The sequence below is a fragment of the Syngnathus acus genome, chromosome 20 (genome assembly GCF_901709675.1).
Source record: "Syngnathus acus chromosome 20, fSynAcu1.2, whole genome shotgun sequence".
Taxonomy (NCBI): Eukaryota; Metazoa; Chordata; class Actinopteri; order Syngnathiformes; family Syngnathidae; genus Syngnathus; species Syngnathus acus.
This window is the reverse complement of record NC_051104.1, coordinates 4,380,209-4,402,262: the sequence shown is the minus strand read 5'-3', so window position 1 is coordinate 4,402,262 and position 22,054 is coordinate 4,380,209. Positions and strand designations below refer to the sequence as shown.

Sequence of the window (22,054 nt, the reverse complement as noted above, 5' to 3'; positions counted from 1 at the left end):
AAGTATCGACAGTTGGGCTCTCTCCAAGACGGCGTTAATTATTCATGTTGTGTGTGCATGCAATCAATGGTAGCTGCCTGACAGCGACCTGCTCCAGCTTTCATTGAATCATTCAGACACTCCAGTGACTCTTTGCGGCCATCAGATCCTTTCTGTCTAATATGCTTCCAGCTCCTTAGTAATTTCCCCCATTACGGTCCCCGAGGAACCCTTAGTTCCCGGGCCACCGTGCTCTGATCCACAATGTGCATATGCAGGTGTTTTCTTGACAATACTAAGTGTTAATCAAGTTTTCCTTCTGGCGCTATCCTGACTTCATAAAGCCGATGATCAGGCTCTAAGCCGGGGGAGTCCTGGGTACGGGCTAATTTATTTTCATTTCAACCTGCTGCAGAGGCTCCTGCTGTTCATCCTCTTAGGCTTCAAAGAACACAGTGGCACATACAGGAGGATAATATGCACAAATCTCCCACCTTCATGCTCCTCTGCAGACCTGAATTTTCATGAGGAAGGAGTGAGTTGATGAGTGAAGGAGAGAGGTAGAGATTGAGCACAAACAAAAAAACAGAAAGGCTTGTTTTAAAGGATTAGCACCTTCATCCACTGGCGGAGCTAGGATTTATTTTCTTTGGAGTGGGGGGGGGCATTGGGTGGCCAAGATTCTTTCAGGGTTTCAAAAAAAAGCCTAATGAATCTAACTAACAACCTCAACATCATCATCACTAATGACAACAAGCAAAAGTAGGAAAAAGAAATGTCCAGGAACCAAAAGGTCACCTGTCATGAATTATAAAACAGTTTTCCACAAACTCCAGCCAGAGAATGATAACGAAATAAATAATGAATGGTCGTGATGCATCTCACGGTACACTGAGATGATTTGTACGTGCCGCGAGAGGACCTGAGCTTGTTACGTAGACGCAGACCGACTTAATGAAAGCGGAATGACAAATTCCAGTCTTTTAATACCACTTGTGATAATTGGGCTCGTGCTCAAAGTGCCCGTCACAAGTGCTACACGCTCCTCAGACGGCATAAATTACATGGTAACCACAGACTTGGCTCTTTGGTTTGCTTTGACATTAGAAGGATTTTGATCCGATTAGTATTGGAGAATCGAGCGAGCCCATTAGAGCGCATCCATTTTAAAATCCACATTTTACTGCCAAATCAAATTTTCGATAGGATCGATACTGTATAACAAGGGGAGTCTTGAGTGACAACAAATCGTTGCGGAGGTCTTTCGACTGGAAAGGAGCCACGTTGGGACGAAGTATTCGAGAAACATCGGCCGGAGACGAATATTCCTGGACCGAATTTTAGTGTGGGAAGAAAATGTAACAACAGTTGCGGCTGAAACTAGGAAGTATTTTTGCTTCCAGGTCCACTCAAGCTCATGCTGTGTTCTTCCACAAGAGAGCGTGGGCCCCTTCCAGACCTGCTCAGTCACCCATAAATCCAAACGTACCCAAAAAAAAAAAAAAAAAGTATGTATGGGAGAACACAGCACCGACACACATAAACATTCTCTCACTGATTAAATTAGTTTGAAGGAGCACCAAGGGATCCCAAGACAATATTTTCACTACAATAATAAAGGAAAGGCTTGCTTATAACTCTCGGCAAGTAAATATTTGCCTTGCGGTCGGCTCTATTATTCATCCCCTCAGGAATATGTTGGGGCCAAACTTTTCAGCAATGAAGCAGAGAGAGTAGAGTTGGAAAAAAAAATGGAAGGAAAAGAAAAACAGTCTGGGAATTTACAAGGCCTGAAGGGACTTTGGATCATAAATCAAACACGCCCCATTTGCATCTAGGTAGTGCTCTGGCTCAGTCACTGAAGGTGCTTGTGCTGTCACTTGGGCTCCTCGATTTATTCCCATACAAAGCTGGGAAAAGCTTCTATCCAATATGGTGTGTCGAATAATTTGTAGTTCTTAATGATGTCTTTTGTTACCTGTATCCACTCCTTGTTTGAGTCCTGCTCGGGGGTCCACGCGTTCTCATAGTAGTTGAGTCTGGAACGCTCAGAGGACCAGCTCGGGTTGTACTGGGATGAGGCCACGATTTGGTCGGATGTTATCTCACCAGATTCCATTCCCAACGGGTCACCGCAATCAAAGTCTGAGAAAGGAAGGTTGACAAAATGATGAGAAGGCGAGAGACTGTAGCGCTGTGCTGGCTGCTGCACAATAGATGGAGCATCTGTTTTCACTGTCTCCTAGTTTCAGAGCTCATCTCTCGGGAGGAGGATGCCACATAACAAGCACTCAGTGCTTGATGTCCAGAAAAGAACTTCACATGCTTCACTAAATCCTTTCTGTTTTCATTCTTTGCTTCAGGTTGGAAGTGTTCTGCATTAGGAAGTAAAAATGTCACCATAAAATATTCAGTCCAGGCTAAGTTTGTCTTTTTTTTTTTTCCCCACTTGGGACTGAATCTGCTTCCCTCATCTATGGGACTTTCTTTTAACATGCCATTATTTAGTTTTGACTTGGTCTCTTGGGAGAGTTTAGGTGAATTTACGATCTGTATCTTGGGGTTGTAAATCGCAATCAAAACGACCCGGCGAGCGTGTCAAGAGATGGTTGATGTTGTTTTGTGTTGACATGGGGCAGCCCTTTCCGGACATACCAAACTTGGAGGTTACGGATCCAGCCGGGTCAGGTTGCGGTCGACTCAGCTAACCCCGGGAGGTCAGACATGCTGACACCTCAACAGGCGGCGCCATTGTAATGGCCAGCCAAAACAGAGGATGGTCCATTGGTCACTATTTTTTCTTTCGAAACTTCCTTAAAACAGAAATGTGATCATGCATGTTGGCATCTCACTCCTGACGAGCGAGTAAAAAAAATACAAAACAAACGCTCCGCTTTTCCCTGTCTGGTCTTGTCAAACTGACATTTCATCCGTTAAGTTGTGTAGCCGACTGACTTTGAGAAACACAAAGAGCCGCTTGTTTGTAACCACCGGCACAACCTGATCAGGTGAGCTGTCACAGCCTACAAGGCACCGAATAAGATAAATGTGATCTGACACCTTATCACCTTCATCAATGACTTGCAGCTATTTCAAAAAGAAAAGGGAGGACTGTCTTGGTCCATCGCATCAGCTAATAAACTCGGCTGTTTTACCATTTTATCATTATGAAAAAGTCAGCCCGAGCTTAGATTTGTGATAAAAACAGCTCGAGTATCTTGGGGGGGTAAATCAGCAAAGAATGACATCATCACAATGCCTTACTTCTTCTAATGTTTGTGATCTGTGGTTCCCCCCTCAGGGTAAAACTAAATCCTTTGGAGATGATTAGTAGATTTGTTGAATGTCAGACATCTCCCGTGTTAGTCAAAGGCAGACTTTGTATGTATGTGTTAAGGGTGGTCTTTAGCCTCCGGGCAGATTTATGACTCTTAGCTGCCCTGTCTTTCTTAATGAAATGTTTAGTTGGAGCGTTTTTGTACAATGGGGTCAGGAGGTCAAACGCAGTGACTGCGATGCCGCATGTTAAAACACCAGACGTGTGTGTCTGTGTGTGTGTGTGTGTGTGTGTCTGCAAAATGGAGAATCCACATTTTGGGTCACGTCTAGGCATGTTGTGCCGTTAATTTAGGACTTGTAAAACATTCCACAAAGAAAACAGTGCTGTTTCTTCTTTATGTCATCTAATCATGATGATGATTCTTTTTTTTTTTTTTTCTTGAGTGTGTTTACGCCAACTCACCCTCTGGAACGGTCCTTTCGATGACTGTGAAGTTGGCAGAAAAACCCTCCTTGGCAATAGCGCTGTCCGTGTTGATTGTAAGCGCCAGGATGCCAGTGTAAGAGATGATTCTTCCGGGTGTGTTTTGTCCACAATACCGTCCAATGTACGGTCCAACTAAATTGGAAAATAAAAGAGGGGAAATTCAGGCAAATGCTAGACTGGAGTTTGCAAGTCATGTCACAAAATCAAGTCAGTGAGCCAGGGACAAAAAAGTGATAAATGGTAGCGGCACAGGGGGGTGCTGACAAACGCAACGACCTTGCTCTATGCGCTCTGATCCATGTTTCTTTGTAAGAATGCACTCGAGTTGGTGTGCTGAGACCTGTGTCTTATCTGTGATTACTAATGCTGTGATCAGTGGCGAGTGTCAGGACAACCTCCCTGCAGCTGGCTGTCATCCCAAAACACGGCGCTCCCTGTCTATCAGATGGATAAAAGGGCAAAGGCCAGGCCCCGGGGATTTTAGGGAGCGCACCGTGACGGCTCAGATTAATCTTTGTAACCGGTCGCAAACGCAAGATGTGCGGTTTTAGACATGATCAAGTCGGAGCTGGACAAAAAAAAACACGTTAGTGAGCAAGTGATCCAGCAGGCACCTCAGGATGCTCAAAAAAAGAAGAAAAAAAAATCCTCCAGCTGTTTACTGTTAGCCAAGGCTGTCTATCACATAGAAAAACACTTCAGTGCTGTGATAACGTGACAGGCTGAGGTGGTTTTGCCCTGACAAGATTGACTTGTTTATGTGTCATGTTGAGCCGAAACTGAGACTTCAGAATATCACAAAACATTTGTTTGTCTGTCTCTAGTGGCAAAATGTAATATGCCCTGACTTTCCAGTCAATCCAACAAAATTAGCATTGAAATAGACGAATGTTGTTTATTATTCTTTTTTAATTGTCTCCTGAGGGCGACTAAGAGAAACGCTCACCTCCAGGAAAGCCATCCCAGATTTCCAGACGATCATAACGGCAGAACACGCCAGCTGGAGGCGTTGGGTCAGGTTCCAACTCAAAGCTCTCAAACTCCAAGATCATTTCTGACATCCTTGGGGCAAATATCATAAAAGTACAGTCCAGGTTGTTGGGGTACTTTTCTGGAAAGCCCGGCGATTTTATGACACCGCTATTGGAGGTGAAGTTCCTGGAGCATTCAGGACCTGCAAGAAAGAACAGGAAGGAGATTTAACTTTAAAAAAAACAAAAAACAAACATATATAGCCATCAATGGTATAAAGGTCTGTTGTTATTTTCTAAAACAAAATACACATCACAAATAAGCCTCATCAATATTGAAACTCAAACCCAACATTTGACAAAGCTTCATGTCAAAATATTTTACTCCCGCTTTAAAGTGCTTAGTGTCAATGGCTTAGCATGAATGCATTACCCCTGTCTTAGCATTAAATTAAAATCCGGTAAAAAAAAAAAAAGGCGCTGACAGCCACAGGAAAGTTTTGAAAGAGTGACAGAATAAGTTTGTGAGGAAGAGTTCTCTACAAATGCAGATTCTCAATGACCCTGCTTCACATAAGCACATCCTGTGCAATCATTTGGAGCTATTAGTGGCAGAAATGTGCCTGGGATAACATCATTTTCCCGCTCGTCTGACAGCCTGCAGAAGGGGTTGACCAAAAACATAATTGCAAGGATTTTTTTTTTTTTCTTTCTGCCTGATGCAAACCACCAGGCTACATTTGTCGTAGCTGAATGCTGTAAACTGCTTTTGACACTCAGGCATCTTGCTGGGCCGCAAATTCAAGCCATCATACATGGCAGGCTTTAACCTGTCTACTTGTGGGGGGAGAAATTAAAGGGAGAACCATCTCCATTTGCTCTTAATTCAAGTTGAAAACCCGGACGAGGTCCGTTTTAGAAAGCTGACATTTAGAGCAGAAGTGAAAGTGTGCCCTTTGAAAACAGTGGGTGATATTAATTTCACAGCTTTTTGCACATATTTGAAATGGGAATACTTTGAGGAGAAGGATCGGGTCAGTAGTTATTCCCCTGGTTTGCTTTAGCTCGAAAAATGTCAGTTGAATGAAGGGGAAAAACATGAAAACCTTGTTGACCGTCTTCTCTTGACAGAGTAATTAAATTTTATTTTAAAAAGACACCATCGGGGGCAGCCTAGAGCAATGTAAAAAAAAATACTCCTTTAATAGTTGTGAGTCTTGTGACTCAAATTTTTGTGCCCTTTTCTTTCTTTGGCTTACACCATTTATGCCCCGCCCCCTCCTCCAAGGAAAGGAAAGCACCTCTTCCCTGCGACACCATCAGTCCCCAGACCACGAGAACAGCGATCCATGATGACAAGCAGCATTGCAGGAAATGTATATCCTGTTGTCAGCCAAGTACACGCTCCCTGCTCCCAACTGACTCAGCGTCTGCTTGCTTTATCGCCCAAGATGTTTCGATGTCTCCTGGCGGGATTTACCCGCAGGGTCAAAATAAGTAACAGAAAGGGAATTTGTGAGGACTGAGTCAGGCCGAGCTCATCGCCGAGCAAGACGCACACTAAGATGTGTCATCGCATCTGAGACAAAGCAGTCACAGTCGTCCAAATATTGCTTTTAAGCAAACTACATTTTATGACAGCGAGAAAAGAAATAATGCTGAGTGACAATATCCAACCGGGATGGCTACAATGTTTATTGCAAGCAGTAATGGATTCTTTGAGCTCTCCATTGAAATAAGCCTGCTGTGTTGGTGTGGGGAATAAACAAATGTCACTCAGGCTCATTTTATTGCAATTTGGCCCAAATATGCCTGTCAAATAATATTTCATTGATTTTAGCCTCGCCAAGACTTTAGCTACAAATAATTATTGATGTGTTTTGAGTAACATTTTCATTTCCAAGGTTCTTTTTAGATAAAGAGCATCTATATCAACTCAATGTTCTATAAGGGAGAAATTCCGCTGTTCCAGATGTCCCGTTTCACTACCATGAAAAAAAAAAACATTCCACAGTGCCTTCTTATGTCTGTGTTTAGTTTACACAAAGCTGTAAAGCGTGTCGTCGGACAGTGGAAAGAGTGTAAAAAATGAGGCTTCTGTCTTTCACTTAATGTTTCCATTAGTTCATCGCTCACGCTCCTCGGTCAGAAGTTATTAGCATCAAGAGCGATAGGAGAAGGTAGAGTCAGCTAAATTGTTGATGTTCTAGTCGTACTCCCCGACCTCCTGGAACCGTTTCACTTCTATCATCCTTTCGTACTCCTTCAGCCTGCCGTGCTAATCAAAACTAATAACAGACGGAGCTTAAAGATATTTTCATTCTGACAGGGTTTAAAATTCTTTCAAGTGTCTGCGTTGTCACCCCCGCCTGGTCCAATCAAATAATGGGTGACGGTGTTTGAGGTAAAATGTTGCAGTCTCCTCCTGACTGCCCTCAAACAGTCTTTTATATATTTATATATATTTCCATGAGCAAGCGTCTCTTTGTGTGTTCTTGTGTGTGGATGATGACAGCATGTCTCAGTGCCAGATGTGACCTGTGCCACTTGGGCATGAAAGCTAAATTTCTGAGCCCAACCCCACACACACCAACACACACCTTGAGTGTGTTTTTACAGGTGTGTGTAAGTAAAAAGCACCTTGACTGCTTATGGTGCAAAACCCAAATTGTAATAAAGGCTATTTTTCTGTTCAAAGATAGCAGTCATGTCAGACGGTCTTCCGGCAGACTTAGTCATGCTTCTGAGTAATTGTAATGATGAGCTTGAATGTGGTTGGTGTGTGTGAGGGGGGGAGTGGAGGGGTGGTCCACAACGGCAGTATCGAAGCCACCTCGCCCACTTGAATGGGCCCGCAGCCAGCCTTGATGTGGCTCTATGCAAACTGCCAAGCTGCTAAAGGAAAACATATGTCGAGCCAGCATGCTAACATTTAAGAAACACTTGCAGATTTTATCGAAAAGGCTTTGTCTTCTACAAGAGGAAAACAATTATTCATGCTGATAAAAGATTTTTTTTTTTAGGTCAAATCACACCATTTGCTGAATATTTTATCGAAGATATTTTTTACACGATTGCTCAAGACTGCGTTGATGATATTTGAAACAGCTTTCAGTCACCGCCGATTCCATCAGGAAACACAAAACAATCTCCCAACCTTAATTTCTGTTTGTGAGTCTAGGATAATTTCACTTCCTACACCCTGTGGCACTTCCTCTCCATTTTCAGTGGAGTGTGGCTGCCAATTTGCAAGCTATAAACTAAATAGCCCATGCTAATTAAGATGGTTGGATTGGATCGGAGTGGCTGAGAGACGGATGAGGACCCGACCGTAGAGTGCGGCAAAACAACCTGCTTTTTTTCCAATTAGACACTTGCCAGCCTCCCGTGATGAAGGCCAGGAGTACCAATGTTTGCATATTTCAGATATTTGTGTACATTTATGTACCTACCGTATTTTCCGCACTATAAGGCGCACCTAAAAACCTCCAATTTTCTCAAAAGCCGACAGTGTGCCTTATAATCAGGTGCGCCTTATATATGGTCCAATATTGATCCACTACAGCAGGCGTGTCCAAAGTCCGGCTCGCGGGCCAAATGTATATATCTTATATATGGACAAAGTTTTAAAATGGCCCATTCATTGAAGGTGCGCCTTATAATCCGGTGCGCCTTATATATGGACAAAGTTTTAAAATGGGCCATTCATTGAAGGTGCGTCTTATAATCCGGTGCGCCTTATAGTGCGGAAAATACGGTAGTCTTTAGTGGAAATGGGTCCACCAGCTCATGTAAATATATTTGGGACGTGATCCTAGTGTGCTTACATAATTTTACTTTGAGTGTATGTTTAATGTCAGCGTGACCTTTGGTTGCGATGAAACCGTGACAAAAGGCGGTGCCAGTCTCGGAGCTTGACATCAAGTGATGGCTGAGCCTTTAATCATAGAGTAATAAACATCCCGCATTCTTTACTGGCACGCACAAGTTGGCAATTCCTTCATTATCAGATCATCTGCGCATCATCATTAACGTTACATGTGTTTGCCAACACAATGTTTTCCCAGCTAATACTCTGCTTGTTGATAAGACGGCGCTAATCAGCTAGCTTTGTATCCCTTGCTCGACTTGGCTCTCTGTCTCCGTCAAAGAAACCGCACACTTAATTGATCTCAGGGCCTCATTCTTGGCTCCCTGCTCTGCAGTAGTCAAAACATGGAGTCTATTCATAGCATAATGAGGCTTTTGGTCGACTGAGAAATAACAGCTCCTCCGTAGACGGGGGGCGGTCCCGTCAGAATCGGCAGTTGGTACTGTTTTTCCATCTTTTTTTTTTTAATTGGTCTTTTATATTTAATACAGATTGCTAATTTGGTCGCGTCGATTTAACAATCGTACGACCTACTGGGAGCAAATCCGTTTCATTAGATTGGAAAAAAAAATGTCTGGAATAGTCCTTGTCTGTCCTCAGCTTTTTAAGTATGCTACATTACTTTCACCACCAAGCCCCTTCCACATTTCAAATTCAAATCTATGATAATAGATGGGACTGGAAAATACCAGACTAATCAAAGGAAGAATGTTGTGGATTTAACTGGTCTATCAAGGGGGGATCAGGCGGTGCGAGCGCCGATGAGCTTCCATTTGGTGGGCTGGAGTGTCACTTTGATCTTGTAAATGGAACCACGCTCCACCAGCTGCGTTGCTGCACACACGTATGTCGAGATTAAAATGAAGGCGGGGACCTTCGCCGACCGTTCATCATGTCTTTGAGGTCAACGGGGGCTGTCCCGTAGACTTCTGCTAAGGGTAATTAATGAAAGTGGTAGTCACTTGCAGATGTGTTTCAAGCCTCCTCCCTCTTGGAAATAGAGAAGCACCCCCCCCCTATGTATCCAATATGTTTATCACTCAGTCCCATATCTGCACTTTTTTTTTTTTAGTTTCCTAAAATATGGCCTCTAATAGAGTGACATCCGACATTGGTGCAGCTGGCATGGAATCGATTCCCACTTGATGGCCCGTTCACCACCACCCTGCAATTGACTGGCAACCGCTACAGGGTGGAGGCCGCCATTTAGCCCCAAAGTCAATTGAGATAGACTTTAGACTCCTTCACTATGAAAATGAAGTTGCATTGAAGATGAATAGCTAGAGCCAACCTGAAAATGGTTCAAATAACTGCTAGCAGTTTCTTGACCGAAAAAAAAAAAAAACACTTTCTTGCAGACACCAAGTTCAGACAAATCTAATAATGCCTTCACACAAAATAAATAGCAGAGCAATTGTGGAACATATGTGAATCATTGGTTTGGAATGCAGCATATTGCATGCCATATTGCAAACATGTCATTTTGATGCTTTGCTGCCTTGCTTGATCACCAACAAAGCATGAAATTACAAAGAGAGCCTCAGAGATCCCACACATGAATATAACATTTCGTAATTACAAGTTAGTCTTAATCTGTGGAAACATTTATCCAAACAACCTGACTTACTAGATCCTTCACATTTCTGGGAGCTTGAAATGATCATAAATTCTCAATAGTGACAATGTTTTGCTTCTGCCTACCCGTTTTGAAGATCTCATATCGTATGGAGAAGCCTGCTCCGTGGGTCTCGTAGTCGGAGACAAACTTAATGAAGAGCTGGTTTCCGACGGAGACGACGGGAGATGGGGCGATCTTGCCGCAGTACTTGCCCACCAACTGACCGCTCTCATCCACGCCGTCTCGGACTTCCACGTAGTCATACCTGAAAAAAAGAGCCACCATGAGTTACATGGCTAAACACATTTATGATTTAGTCGCAAATATTTGTGGTCATAATTTTATTCTATTCTACACACACCCACACAAAAACTGCTAGTCTTGCCATCTATGTGCATTGAACCTGCAGAGCAGGTGCCAAATCTATTAAAAACGCACACGCGCGAAAAATTACATGCCGATGGAATTTAGATCTCCAGCACCGGAGGGGGAAACAGCAGACTAATTGAGTCAGAACTGGATTTAGAAGCAGATAAGCTTTGAAATTGGACTCTGGGAAAAAAGGAGACATGAATGCAAACACACATAGAGTGTAACGTATGCAAAAATTGACTGAGATTATCCAAGGTGGTCCAAACAGCCTCCGGGATGTTAATATGCTTGTTGTTATTATTCTTTGAGAAATATTAATTTAATAGTCAGCAGGGATGGACTCAAGTATACCCGAGACCCTGGTGAAGATAAGTGGTATAGATGGATCGATAGTTGGTTGGCATTTATCTTTATTGCGGAATTACTTTGCACTCATGAAAATGTGCAGTGCAACTCAAAGCGTTCGACGTGCATAACATTCCACCGCCTGTTCTCCTCTTCAGGTGATTTACCACTGACAAGACAGGAGTTCTATTTTCTGTTTTTCAAAGCCGCCAAGGCATCTGAGTCTTTTTTTTTTTATTCCTTTTTTCCTGTTTCCTGCCTTAAAACTTCTGCGTGCTCTTTTTGTTTCCCGCAAGCTGTGAGAACGGCTTCGCTGGTGCAACTTTAACAAGAACCACTTTGTTTCAACTTCTTTATCAAGTGCAATAAAAAGATTACAAGGCGCACATAGTGTTTACAATGTTATTCTCCCTGAAATGTGGTTTCATGGTCAGGAAGTTTGCTTTTAAAGAATCTCCCTAAACATTTTGGGTTAACGATGCTTGTTACTTTCTCGGATGCAGGTGCTATAAGTTCGTTTAAGGTTTACTAGTCTAGTTTGCCAATTTATATTTCCCAATATAGTGAATCTGCTATAAAGGGAGCATAGATTAACTTTAATGCCGCATGCTTGTTTCTGAATTTTTTTTTGTCACCGTTTAAATTAGCTCCTCACACCTCCAGGAAAGATGCTTATTACATTTTTAATCTGTCACATCCTGTTTCATCATCAGCTCAGATGGTGCTGTGACAAAATGGGAATCCAGAGAGAATAGATTTTTTTCTTTTCTGCGTGCCTGCTCCACTGTGTGCACTAAAAAGATTTGACAAAATGTCTTTATTGCTCCTTGATGAGTGGATTTCTCAGCAAGACCTCCAGTAGTTCCGCATCAGTGACTCCACCATCTCTACGCTAATGAAAATCCATTTAGACTTATCATCTGGATGGCATTATAAGAAAATTGCTTGGTGGGGCAATTTAACACCTCCCCTGTCTATTTTCGTTCCGATTACACCTGTGAGGATTTATTTCAAAACTTGAGAGTCTTTAGAAATGACAGAGGTCATGTATTAGTCTCTTATCTATAATCACGCAGGAAACACAGCCCGGTTTTAAGTCCCAAACGGCCCCACTCAGTTTCGGGGTTAGCCCTAACCTGTCAAGTTAAAGTTGCATTCTGTCTCTCTGGGCCTTTTTGGTGTCATGTCACATCATATAACTGCAGAAGGTGTTGTTCTTATGCCTCACGACAATATAATTAGAGGGAACATTGCACCTATTTATTTGTCTTGTCTGCTCTGGAGCCGCACACACATTTTGGCACACATTCACAGACAAAATGGTTTGTCAATCCAATGGGGAAATTAAAATGAAAAAAGAGAGGGGGGTGTTGGGATGGGGAAAGGGGCTGAAAGTAATTCTCTACAACCTTCGCTTCAGTGACTCAGATGTATTAGCCTGCCCTCTTTATCCAGGCACACAGTGAAAGCAATTGGCTAGCATCGGACGAGAACATTAGTAGCTTCTTGCAAAAGCCAAGAAGAAGGCAACAAACGCTCAGCGTGAGAATCGAACATTTATATCGCCTGCAGTTTTTCCCCATTGGACTATTTCACATGCCGCCTCTGAAAACTTGATTTTTTTTAATCAGCCTCAAAAAGCACAATGTAAACCCCTTAATTGGATCCTGGCTGCAGTTTAAGAGCAACTGCCATGTCTTTTTCTGCAGCTGTCCTTTTTGAAAAGCTGTTGTATGAAAACATGTCACCTACAACATGTTCAAACAGGGTAACACTAAGGGCGAAAGAGCCTAAGCAACTGATTTGCAGGTCTGGGAGGGCCCCAGAGGACTCAAAAAGGAAAATTAGCTTTTGTCAGCTGTCAGGAAAGTTGGGCCCACATGCTTACTAACTGTCACTGGGGGCACAGTCACAACATCATTAACGCTTGTACACCATGATCGCTGAGGTGCTTTTTCCGTGTTTTGATCCTGGCTGAAATAGAATGCTCTTTCTTCTCAACATTCCTCCTCCATGTAAATCTGGTTCGCATATGACATTCATTACCCTTCACTCGAAACCCTCCCGACTCTATTTCCTTGCGTTGGAATATAATCTGGGAACTAATTCACTCCTCAGCAGTCAACATCCATATGAGAATATTATTAAAAAAAAAACATATATATATCGCACTCCTGTATGCCCACACCATAATCATTGTTGAAGTATTCGGATGTAGAAATCAACACAGCAGGATAAAACAGCCAATCAGAGCCTTTTCAGAAGTGGTTCCTTGTCAGTGAGGGAAGAAGGGTGTGATTACGTCTCTCACCACTCCATTGCCACAGGGATGGTTGGAAAGATAAGAAAAGGTAAAAATTCCCTGGCCTCAAAAGCGCAGCTGTACCCAACCAAACGTTCCTCTTTGGCTTTCACACCCTCAATATGGCCACACTCGCTCGGGACACGTTTTTATCTGCCAATGTTTCTGGTTTTGCGGCCTAAGCATTTTCCTAAATAGCAATTATCATCACCACTGATGGAAGTAGCCAGCCTCCATATATTCATTTTCCAAATTACTCTGTCGTGTGATCTGTAGACGACAACAATCACTTGAATGATTCCGGTGATTTACACTCCATTATTACATCTACCCACTTTGTATACACTATACAGAATAATCCTTCATTGAGATATATGAGACCACATTGACGAGAAGTTTGCTATTTTTTTTCTCGACTCAGTGCAGGTTAACGCAGTATAAAACAAAATGTATAAAAATAAATGTTATGGTTTGCAGTGCTCAAAGAGTGTGTGAGAGCGAGAGCCTCATTTCTGTGGGCCATTACAGGCGGCAATAGCTCCCATTTGTCCCACCTTGACATTTGAAAGGATCTCTGATTGCAAAGGAGAGAGGAGCAGGCAAAGGTGAGTAAAGAGAGAGGTCTCCTCAGGGGTCGGTGACGTGACCCAGATGATCCGCCACTGTGGCAGCGATTTGAGGTCAAGGGTAAAACTAACAGGGCAAAAGAAGGGCGGCAAGTGGCACGGAGAGACTATTACGGATTGTATGTCTGTGTTAAGCTGGTTTTGGTCCTCCTGCCTTTGCCTTGTCACGTAAAAACATCAAGTGCATGCTTGACTTAACATCAGCAAACTCTAAAGCATCAAGATTATTCACGCTAGCATGATAATCCAATTTAAATAGGAGAATATGCAACGATGCTGGATGATCATAAAAATCAACGGGGAGTTGTCGCGAGGGATTTAGGATGCTTGAAAAAGAATTGCGGTGCTCGACTTAAATGAAAGCCCGTAATCTACACTGCAACCAAAATCACAGAAGATGAGAAAAAGCAACAGATCAGAGCATCAGCTCATCCATCTGAGACTTTCTGCTTGTACAAGCGAGCAACGCCAAGGCGGTAATGAGCTGCACGGAGCGGACGACATTCAAAGTGGGCCGAGGACGGGGAGGAGGCGAGTTGAAACTCAGGTCAACCCGAGGTAAAAGCTGTTGGGCGCTGTTCAAATTGCTCTCGACTGTCACAATGGCCAGGAAGGAGAAAAGAGGAGTCGTGGGTGGGTGGCTTTGAGTCCGTTAGAAAGAAAACGACTTTTGGAGTGAGCTGGTGATAAAGAAACAAACCCAATATAAACATATAAAGCCATTGAATCAGACAGTATTGACTCAGCATCAAATATTCATATTTTTATCAACTAAATAAGCAAACAGGTTCTTAACAAAAAAAAAGGAGGAGATAAAATAGTCATTCAACGGCCGACATGCGTCATTTATTTACATCATTTGTGGCCAACTAAGAACTGGACACTCTTTGAAATTCAAATAAACATGTGGCGTCCGTGTCTACTTCAGTCGAGGATCACAAAATATTTCAGTATGTTCTCTCAAATTTTAATCTATCAATTAAAAGCAGATGATTTGCTGATTTTTAAATGTTAGCTGCTCCAGAAAAGACAAAGCTGTGAAAAAAAACAGCGGCGGCAATGAAAAAGAAAGAGCCACTTAAGTGACGCGAGATCAAGCAAAGAGCAAACAAAGCGAGAGATTGTGAGTGGCTCCAACTCAATCAGAGCGCAGCAGGCAAGCGCCCCATCAATCACTGTCTGCTTGTCCTGTGGCCGAATCACGCCACGTTGAGTGGTGGACAACCAGCAGCGATTTGAAGCCTGCTGTGTGAAAACACAGTTACCTAAAATCACCCAGAGGATCTAGGAGGCCTGGGGCCTAACTTCCTACTGCAAACAAAATATATTTCCCTCAGATGCATCTACATCACTGCCAGCCCAGTCAAAATTGATCTCTGACGTCTATAGCCGTCTATGGTAGTGAAGCAGACTGTTAATAAAATGTTGTCATTTCAATACAAAATCCATTCAATTTCCTAATCGTAGTTCTTTTTGTAGAAACATGTCGAAACAATTTACAGAGCAGTTTCCCGGCCCGGATCGGTCTGGCGCTGGAAAGAAGTCGAGCAAGATGAAAGAGAAAAGGAAAAAAAAAAAAATCCACAGTGTGCCGATGTCTGAGCAACATTCCATCCCTCGCAAACATGTGTTGCGACAACCTACATGGTGAGGAAGACTTAAAATCCGCCGAGTTTATTTCCGAACATGGCCACCTCTCTCCCGCTGTGAGGTAGGGAGACTCACCTCCCGCTTGTGGTCCGATTGTGCATGAATCAAAGTGGTGACAGAGCAGCGGGGAGGATGGCAGATGCCACAGCCAGGAAGCTTTTCAATCAGGTTGCCCTTCCAAGTCTAAGCCAAGGTGAAATACTTCACAGGCAGATTTAAAAAAAAAATAGCCACGGTCATTCGCGCTGCTTTCTATCGCACATGTGCAGAGTTCTGCTTTAATCCTGCTCATTAGCCAGCGAGTAACCTTTTATGCTTAAAAGTGATGAAGAAAGAAAGTAATGGGAGTGAAGGTCAACGGTGTGTTCCTGTATGCTGGACTCTGGTTAATTGATAAGGTGAGCATTTAACATTTATACGGCTGGATTATTTTTTTTTTTGCAACGGCTAACTACTGTATTTTTGCAAGGGGCCGCTATCAAGATGTTGACAAAACATGTTTGCAGTAATTGTTGTGTAGCGCAAACAAGAAGCATTCAAAGTAGATTGCTCTTCTTGACGACGGGGAGGCATTTCAGGCGTAATTTCACAAGCAATTTGATTTCCATTGTCATCGACTGCGGTGTGCAAAATACCAGGTGCATAATTTAGGGCACTTTTGGGGAAAAATGGTCATCGCTAAGAGAATTGTCGCCACTTAACACACTGTTTTGACAATTGTAGCTGTGCTTTGGACTCCTGTGATATTTGTCATTCTTGAGAGAACAAAAAATATCTTTTTGCTCTTTTTTTTATTTATTTTTTGGTCTATTATTTGGTCTTTCTATCAAATGATCTGAGTTTTTGGGGGAACTAAAGTACTGGTGGTATCGGTGCTTGGTATCGGTTTTGGTGACTGATATCAAACATCCCTATGAAAAAAACAACACTCAATTTGGTATCTGTTTGCTTTTGCCTGTATAAAAATATCCATCCATCCATCCATTTTCTGAACCGCTTAGTCCCCACGGGGGTCGCGGGAGTGCTGGAGCCTATCCCAGCCGTCATCGGGCAGTAGGCGGGGGACACCCTGAACCGGTTGCCAGCCAATCGCAGGGCACACAGAGACAAACAACCATTTGCACTCGCACCCACACCTAGGGACAATTTGGAGTCTTCAATCGGCCTACCAAGCATGTCTTTGGGATGTGGGAGGAAACCGGAGTGCCCGGAGAAAACCCACGCGGGCCCGGGGAGAACATGCAAACTCCACACAGGGAGGGCCGGAGGTGGAATCGAACCCGCACCCTCCTAACTGTGAGGCGGACGTGCTACCCAGTGCGCCACCGAGCCGCCCTGTATAAAAATATCAAATAGGAAAATTGTATGCTAGTCTGTTTTAGGAGTAAGAGAATTTATTTTTTTTTTGGTCACCACCATAACAACTGTTAATAAATAACCACGCAGTCTGCTTGGGTGGCGGGAGTAGGAGAGTCTAGACTAGCATGGAAAGTTCCAGCCGTCCAGGTCCACCTTCCTTGAACATGGAGCTCCTATGATATTCAGATGGAGAGGTTAATCGGATTTACAGAGGAGCTGACCCCAAAGACCCTTCTGTCCTTTACTCTCACTTCCCACTAACAGGTGGCACTCTTTGTCAGCGGCCTTTCAAATGTCAAAGGAAGAGCTAACAATAGATCCAAGCTCCAGTCATACCCTGCTCCTCCTCTTTCCACCGTGGAGTCCAAACCTGGTTCGGAAAAACTAGGATGTCGTCCGCCGGAGAAGGGTGCACAGCAGAGACTGTTTGCCTTCCCGGCAGGCCGAGCGGCTTGACGGGAGCGACACGGTTGGAGATCTGAGTGGGCGGGGTGGAGTAAAAAGGAAGGCTACCATTCATTAGAGGAAAGAAATGCTTTTGGAGCTTTGAGCTACGGCCACCTGAAGGCAGGGGGGCTTCTGCAGATGCTTTCCTTCTTTCACCTTCACAAAAGGCTGCTTGAGAAGGCATTCTTGAAATAACTTGGCTTACTACCACTCCGCCATATATCTCGTCTACCCCCCCTCCCTCGACCCCTCCCACTGTCTAATTTACTTGGAATTCTTCTCCATGGAATCCAGAAAACTCCAAGTCCCCTATTCCCAGCCATGATCAAACATATGAGACCGACTGACTGGCTGGCTGACTTGCATTGATTTTACAGGACATGTTTTTCGGAATGGTCAGCAAATGTGATGTTATCAATGATTCATAAGGACTGTCGGGATCATATGTATTGAAAGCTCCTTCTCCTCCATGAGTCAGCCTTGGGAGCGAGATGGCGAGAACAGCCTGCAGCTACAGATGGACGATTGAAGCTTTTTGCCTGGCTTCGACATTAGCAGATTGCTTAAAAACGGGATTGCTTTGCAAAAAAAACCCAACAGTTATTTTAATTTCTACATCAATTGCGCTTTAGAGCCTGTTTGAATGGTTTTCTTCTGCACGGGCTCCCCCCCCCCCCATCACTTTAAACCACGCTCTGTGAAAGTCTACAACGGTGCGTGAAAGGTAAACACGTTCCACATTCAGAATCGCAGGGCTCACTTAGTCGCCTTATCTTTGTGATGAAGTGCTTTCCTACTTCTTCGTCAGGACACAGGCCCGTGCACTTCCCCAAACAAAGCCCACAAGGGTATCGCACGCATACAACAACACCAATGCTATTTTTTTTTTTCCCAACCAGCGCCACTTTGAGTGCTTCTTGTTTGCTTTTCTGATAACGGCCATGTTGGAGGAACATGTGGTGCATGTGTGTTCCATTTGCCCACTAATTAGATTGCAAAGGATGTGCAGTGAACCGTGGCACTGTAGCACCCACCCCACATCTCCTCCGCCTCCATCCACTCTGCCAGTCAATCAGATAAGAAGGCCATTCTGTCTCTCTCTCATCAGTGTCCTTTTTGTAAAGGCTGATTTGACGAAGGGTGTTGCGACATGGACTTTGAAAAAAACATAATACAGTCTTGCCCAAAACAATCCACCCACATGTGACAAATTGGTATATTGTGAAAAGAGCAAAACATGAACTCTTGGCTAAATCACCTACACAAGCTGGAAAGTAATGTGTCGTAAAATTCAAGACCCATGGAAACAGCTCCATTATAAAACCATTAAAAATGAAACATCAGTGCATCTGGTTAAAAATAGAAATAGTTTGAGGTCAGGACATCCCGGCTTTCCAGTACAATCTCAACTAACTGGCACTCAACAGTCAACAATCAGTGGCTGGAAGTAAAAAAAAAAAAAAAAAAAAAAGAAAATCCTGAATGATTCAAAATCCCACCCTCTTGTCATCCTTGAGCCTTCACAGACTAGATTCTTTTTTTTTTTTTCCTCTGCCTGTGCTGAGACACAGGAAATTCATTCCTGGCTAATTTGATTAGCATGATCATTGTGGCAGGCATCCCCCCACACTCCTCCTGTCGCTTCCTCACCCTTAGACAGTTTTATAGTCCCTCTGGAACTGAAATCTGAACCCAAAGAAGAACCGTGGCACATCTAGTCCTTAAATACACCGAATCATAAATCAAGGTAGGTTAAATAGGTTAAAAGACTAAAATCCTGGATTAAAAAAAATTGTAATCAGATACAGGAGCCATTCAGGGAAGAACAAAGGAAGAGCAGGTCCAGGTTTTTGGGTGGAGTGGGGATACAGTAACAGGATCCAGCAAAGCCCTCTACTCTCTTGAGCCCTGCAGCGTAAACAAACAGCTGAGACAGAGCGGGGCAGAGGCTCCGACACACGCACCCAACCACACACACACACATGCATAGACAGGCAATCAGAGCAAGGCATTCTGCCCAGCTCAGGCGCACCTCCGGGCACCCACAATGACATCGACTCATCACATTAGCTTCTGTCTCTGGTTTCATCTGCTCAAACTATCAATCCGACAACAGATTGGTAGACTTTGCTGAGTGGGACTGCTTATATATATATTTTTTAAATTCATCTTAATTTTGACAGAGATCTTGAAGTATGAAACCAACCTGAGAACAAGATCTATTTTTTGCAAACATTTCACTGGAATTTGTAACTTCAGAGGATAGGAAAGAAACAAATGTGTGGTCAAGACTTACAGTTTTGCTATGAGTCATTGCTGCAAAAAAAAAAAAAAAAATCCCCTCATGTGATGATTTGTCTGCCCAACTCTGACAACAATACAAACCTTTTCTCAGCCCAAAACCACGTGGCTCCTCTATGCCACAAAGACAGGAAGTGAGGACATTTCACAACCACAAAGCTGGGTGAGACCTTATGTGTGCAGTGCAAGCTTGAGGTCATATCAATCGCTAGAGGGCGCAGTTTCACGTGCAATATTGAGGAACGGGGACGCTTAAACAAAAGGGACTTATGTCAACTTCACTTTGACAAACAGTCCCACTTATTTTATTTTACCACAAATTTAAACTATTCGTCATCTATCATCTAATTTAATTGCATTTATGGGGTAAGAATGCATTAAATAACTTTTATTTCATAATTGCAATCTAGATATATAAAATGTTTTTTTCTTTCCAGAACCAGTTCTTACTTGCACTCCCGATCCTCCAGGTCAAAATGCGGATTGAAGTTGATGAGGATCCGCTGGTGGGGGCCAGGGGCCGAGATCACCCATGTACAGCGCTGAGAAGAGGTGTAAGACTGGGGGTAGCCGGGAGATGTGAGGTAGTTGGCGTTTGAGATTCGGATGTTGCCTCCACATTTGTCTGCAAAACGGGAAATGACCAGCATTTAAAATTGAGCCAAGTATTGCTTACAAACGAAATTAATGAATGATCAAATATAGACTAGAAAGAAAGTGAGCAGTTTTGTATAATTTTGGCATGCAAAAGAAAAATATTTCCCAACATTTATTCATCTTATTTAGCAACTTAGTGCTCAAGATTTTTCTCATTGCGATCAGGTTAGTTTTAATGTAAGTCAACAAAAGTGTAACCAGCAAAAGTGATGCTAAAAAAAATTGGGAAGACGAAATTAATTAAAACGCAGGGCAAAAATGTTTCAAAACATCAAATTAAGTAATCTGTTGAATATTAAATGACTCATAAAAAATTTAAAATGTATCTGATGTGAATTTTGCAGCATATGAAAAGGTATGGGCAGACTTTTTAACTTTAATGCGTTATAAAATGTATAAAGTCAAATTGTAAAAACTTTTGTTCTAGCCAGGCGGTGCTTGTGAACGTTCACCGTCGTATCAGTGAGGATCCAAAGGGGTTAATCTTTAAATATCTCTATATTAGGATTAGCAGAGTAAAAGGATTATTTATATAGACATCAGATGTCACTTACCGTTTTTGAAAGCCTTGGCCACCAAGAGGAATCCCATCAACAGGACAAAAACTAATCCACAATGCATCCTCGTTTTGAAAACCCAAAATAAAATTAGCAAAAAAAAAAGATCCCAGACAAACTCATCCACTTTATGGCTGGGAAAGATGTCCAGTCTTATCTCGGTAGTAAAAATAAATAAATAAAAACGAGTCACTTGAAGTGAAGCTTCTGCGTTTTGACTTCAGGTCGTCGCTGGCATCCTGTCATTCAGCTCCTGTTTCCTCTCGCATCAACCCACTGCGTTTTGCTTTCTCGCCCGGAGTTGGCCATATCCCCACCACCGGAGCCAAGGTGCGCAAGAAACGATCCACTCCCCACTTTGCGTCCTTTATTTTAGTCAGACGAAGAGTTGGCAGCGCGCAATCCTCGGCTGTGGAGAAGACAAACACGTTTAAACAGGTGTGCGCACGCAGTTTGGAAACTTGTGCGCTTTTGACAACTCAGGAGCAAGTTTGAATGGAGAACAGAAAAGGTTCCTTAAATATCCACCACCTTTTACCTACATGAGAGGTTAAGGTTGGCCATGCACCTTTTATGCGTAAAAGCGGAGCTGCGCTCTGGCTGACAGAGCGGCAGTCGTCCATTAAGTGCAAGGAATGCCTCCCTCCCTCTCTATCTCTCTTTCTCTCCTCACCATCTCTCGCTTTTGCCACCCTCTCTTCACCCCCTGTCTTCTCTTCCACAGAGGAGCAAGCCATTAATAAAAGACGCAGTCTTTCAACAGCCCTTCCAGCAGGAATATTCATGGAACATTTTCACCAAATTGATTTGCACTCATTAATCAAGTATGAGAATGTTATTTTTTTTAACAGTCTAACTTCAATGTGATCATTCTGCTCAGATCACTTGGACCCCATCACCGCTTGTTGCAACGTCACTTTCTGCGTAAACTCGTATAATACAGTTTATTCTTTGACTTTATTTTATTTTTTTTGCACGCAGTGATTATCAAGATGAGGCAATGGGACCTTGCCCCCAGCATTGACATACAAAATAGCACTCTGAAATTCAGGGGGGAATCAATTCAAGCATAAACGATAGGAGCAGAATTGTCTTGGTGTTTTACTCAAGGCTGCTTTTATGGGGTCACGCAGCTCGATTAAGAACAAAGACGGCTTGTATTCATGTCCATAAACCTTCTAAATTGTGTACAATCGCCACTAATACCACAAGGAGACACATTTTAGAATAATG

The 22,054-nt window shown here is 43.1% G+C and overlaps 1 protein-coding gene across 2 annotated transcripts in view; it reads right to left on the bottom strand.

The window, feature by feature from the left end:
- The window catches only part of nrp1a (neuropilin 1a), a 37,160-nt gene that overhangs the window by 14,495 nt on the left and 611 nt on the right, over window positions 1–22,054 (bottom strand). For both annotated transcript variants that reach the window (XM_037279310.1, XM_037279311.1), the window contains exons 2-7: window positions 20,819–21,230; window positions 20,058–20,232; window positions 10,289–10,470; window positions 4,692–4,919; window positions 3,722–3,877; window positions 1,958–2,124 (exon numbers count right to left, since the gene is read on the bottom strand). In XM_037279310.1, coding sequence (XP_037135205.1) covers window positions 1,958–2,124; window positions 3,722–3,877; window positions 4,692–4,919; window positions 10,289–10,470; window positions 20,058–20,232; window positions 20,819–20,885 — 975 coding nt within the window. In that variant the 5' untranslated portion in view covers window positions 20,886–21,230. The remainder of the gene's footprint in view (window positions 1–1,957; window positions 2,125–3,721; window positions 3,878–4,691; window positions 4,920–10,288; window positions 10,471–20,057; window positions 20,233–20,818; window positions 21,231–22,054) is intronic.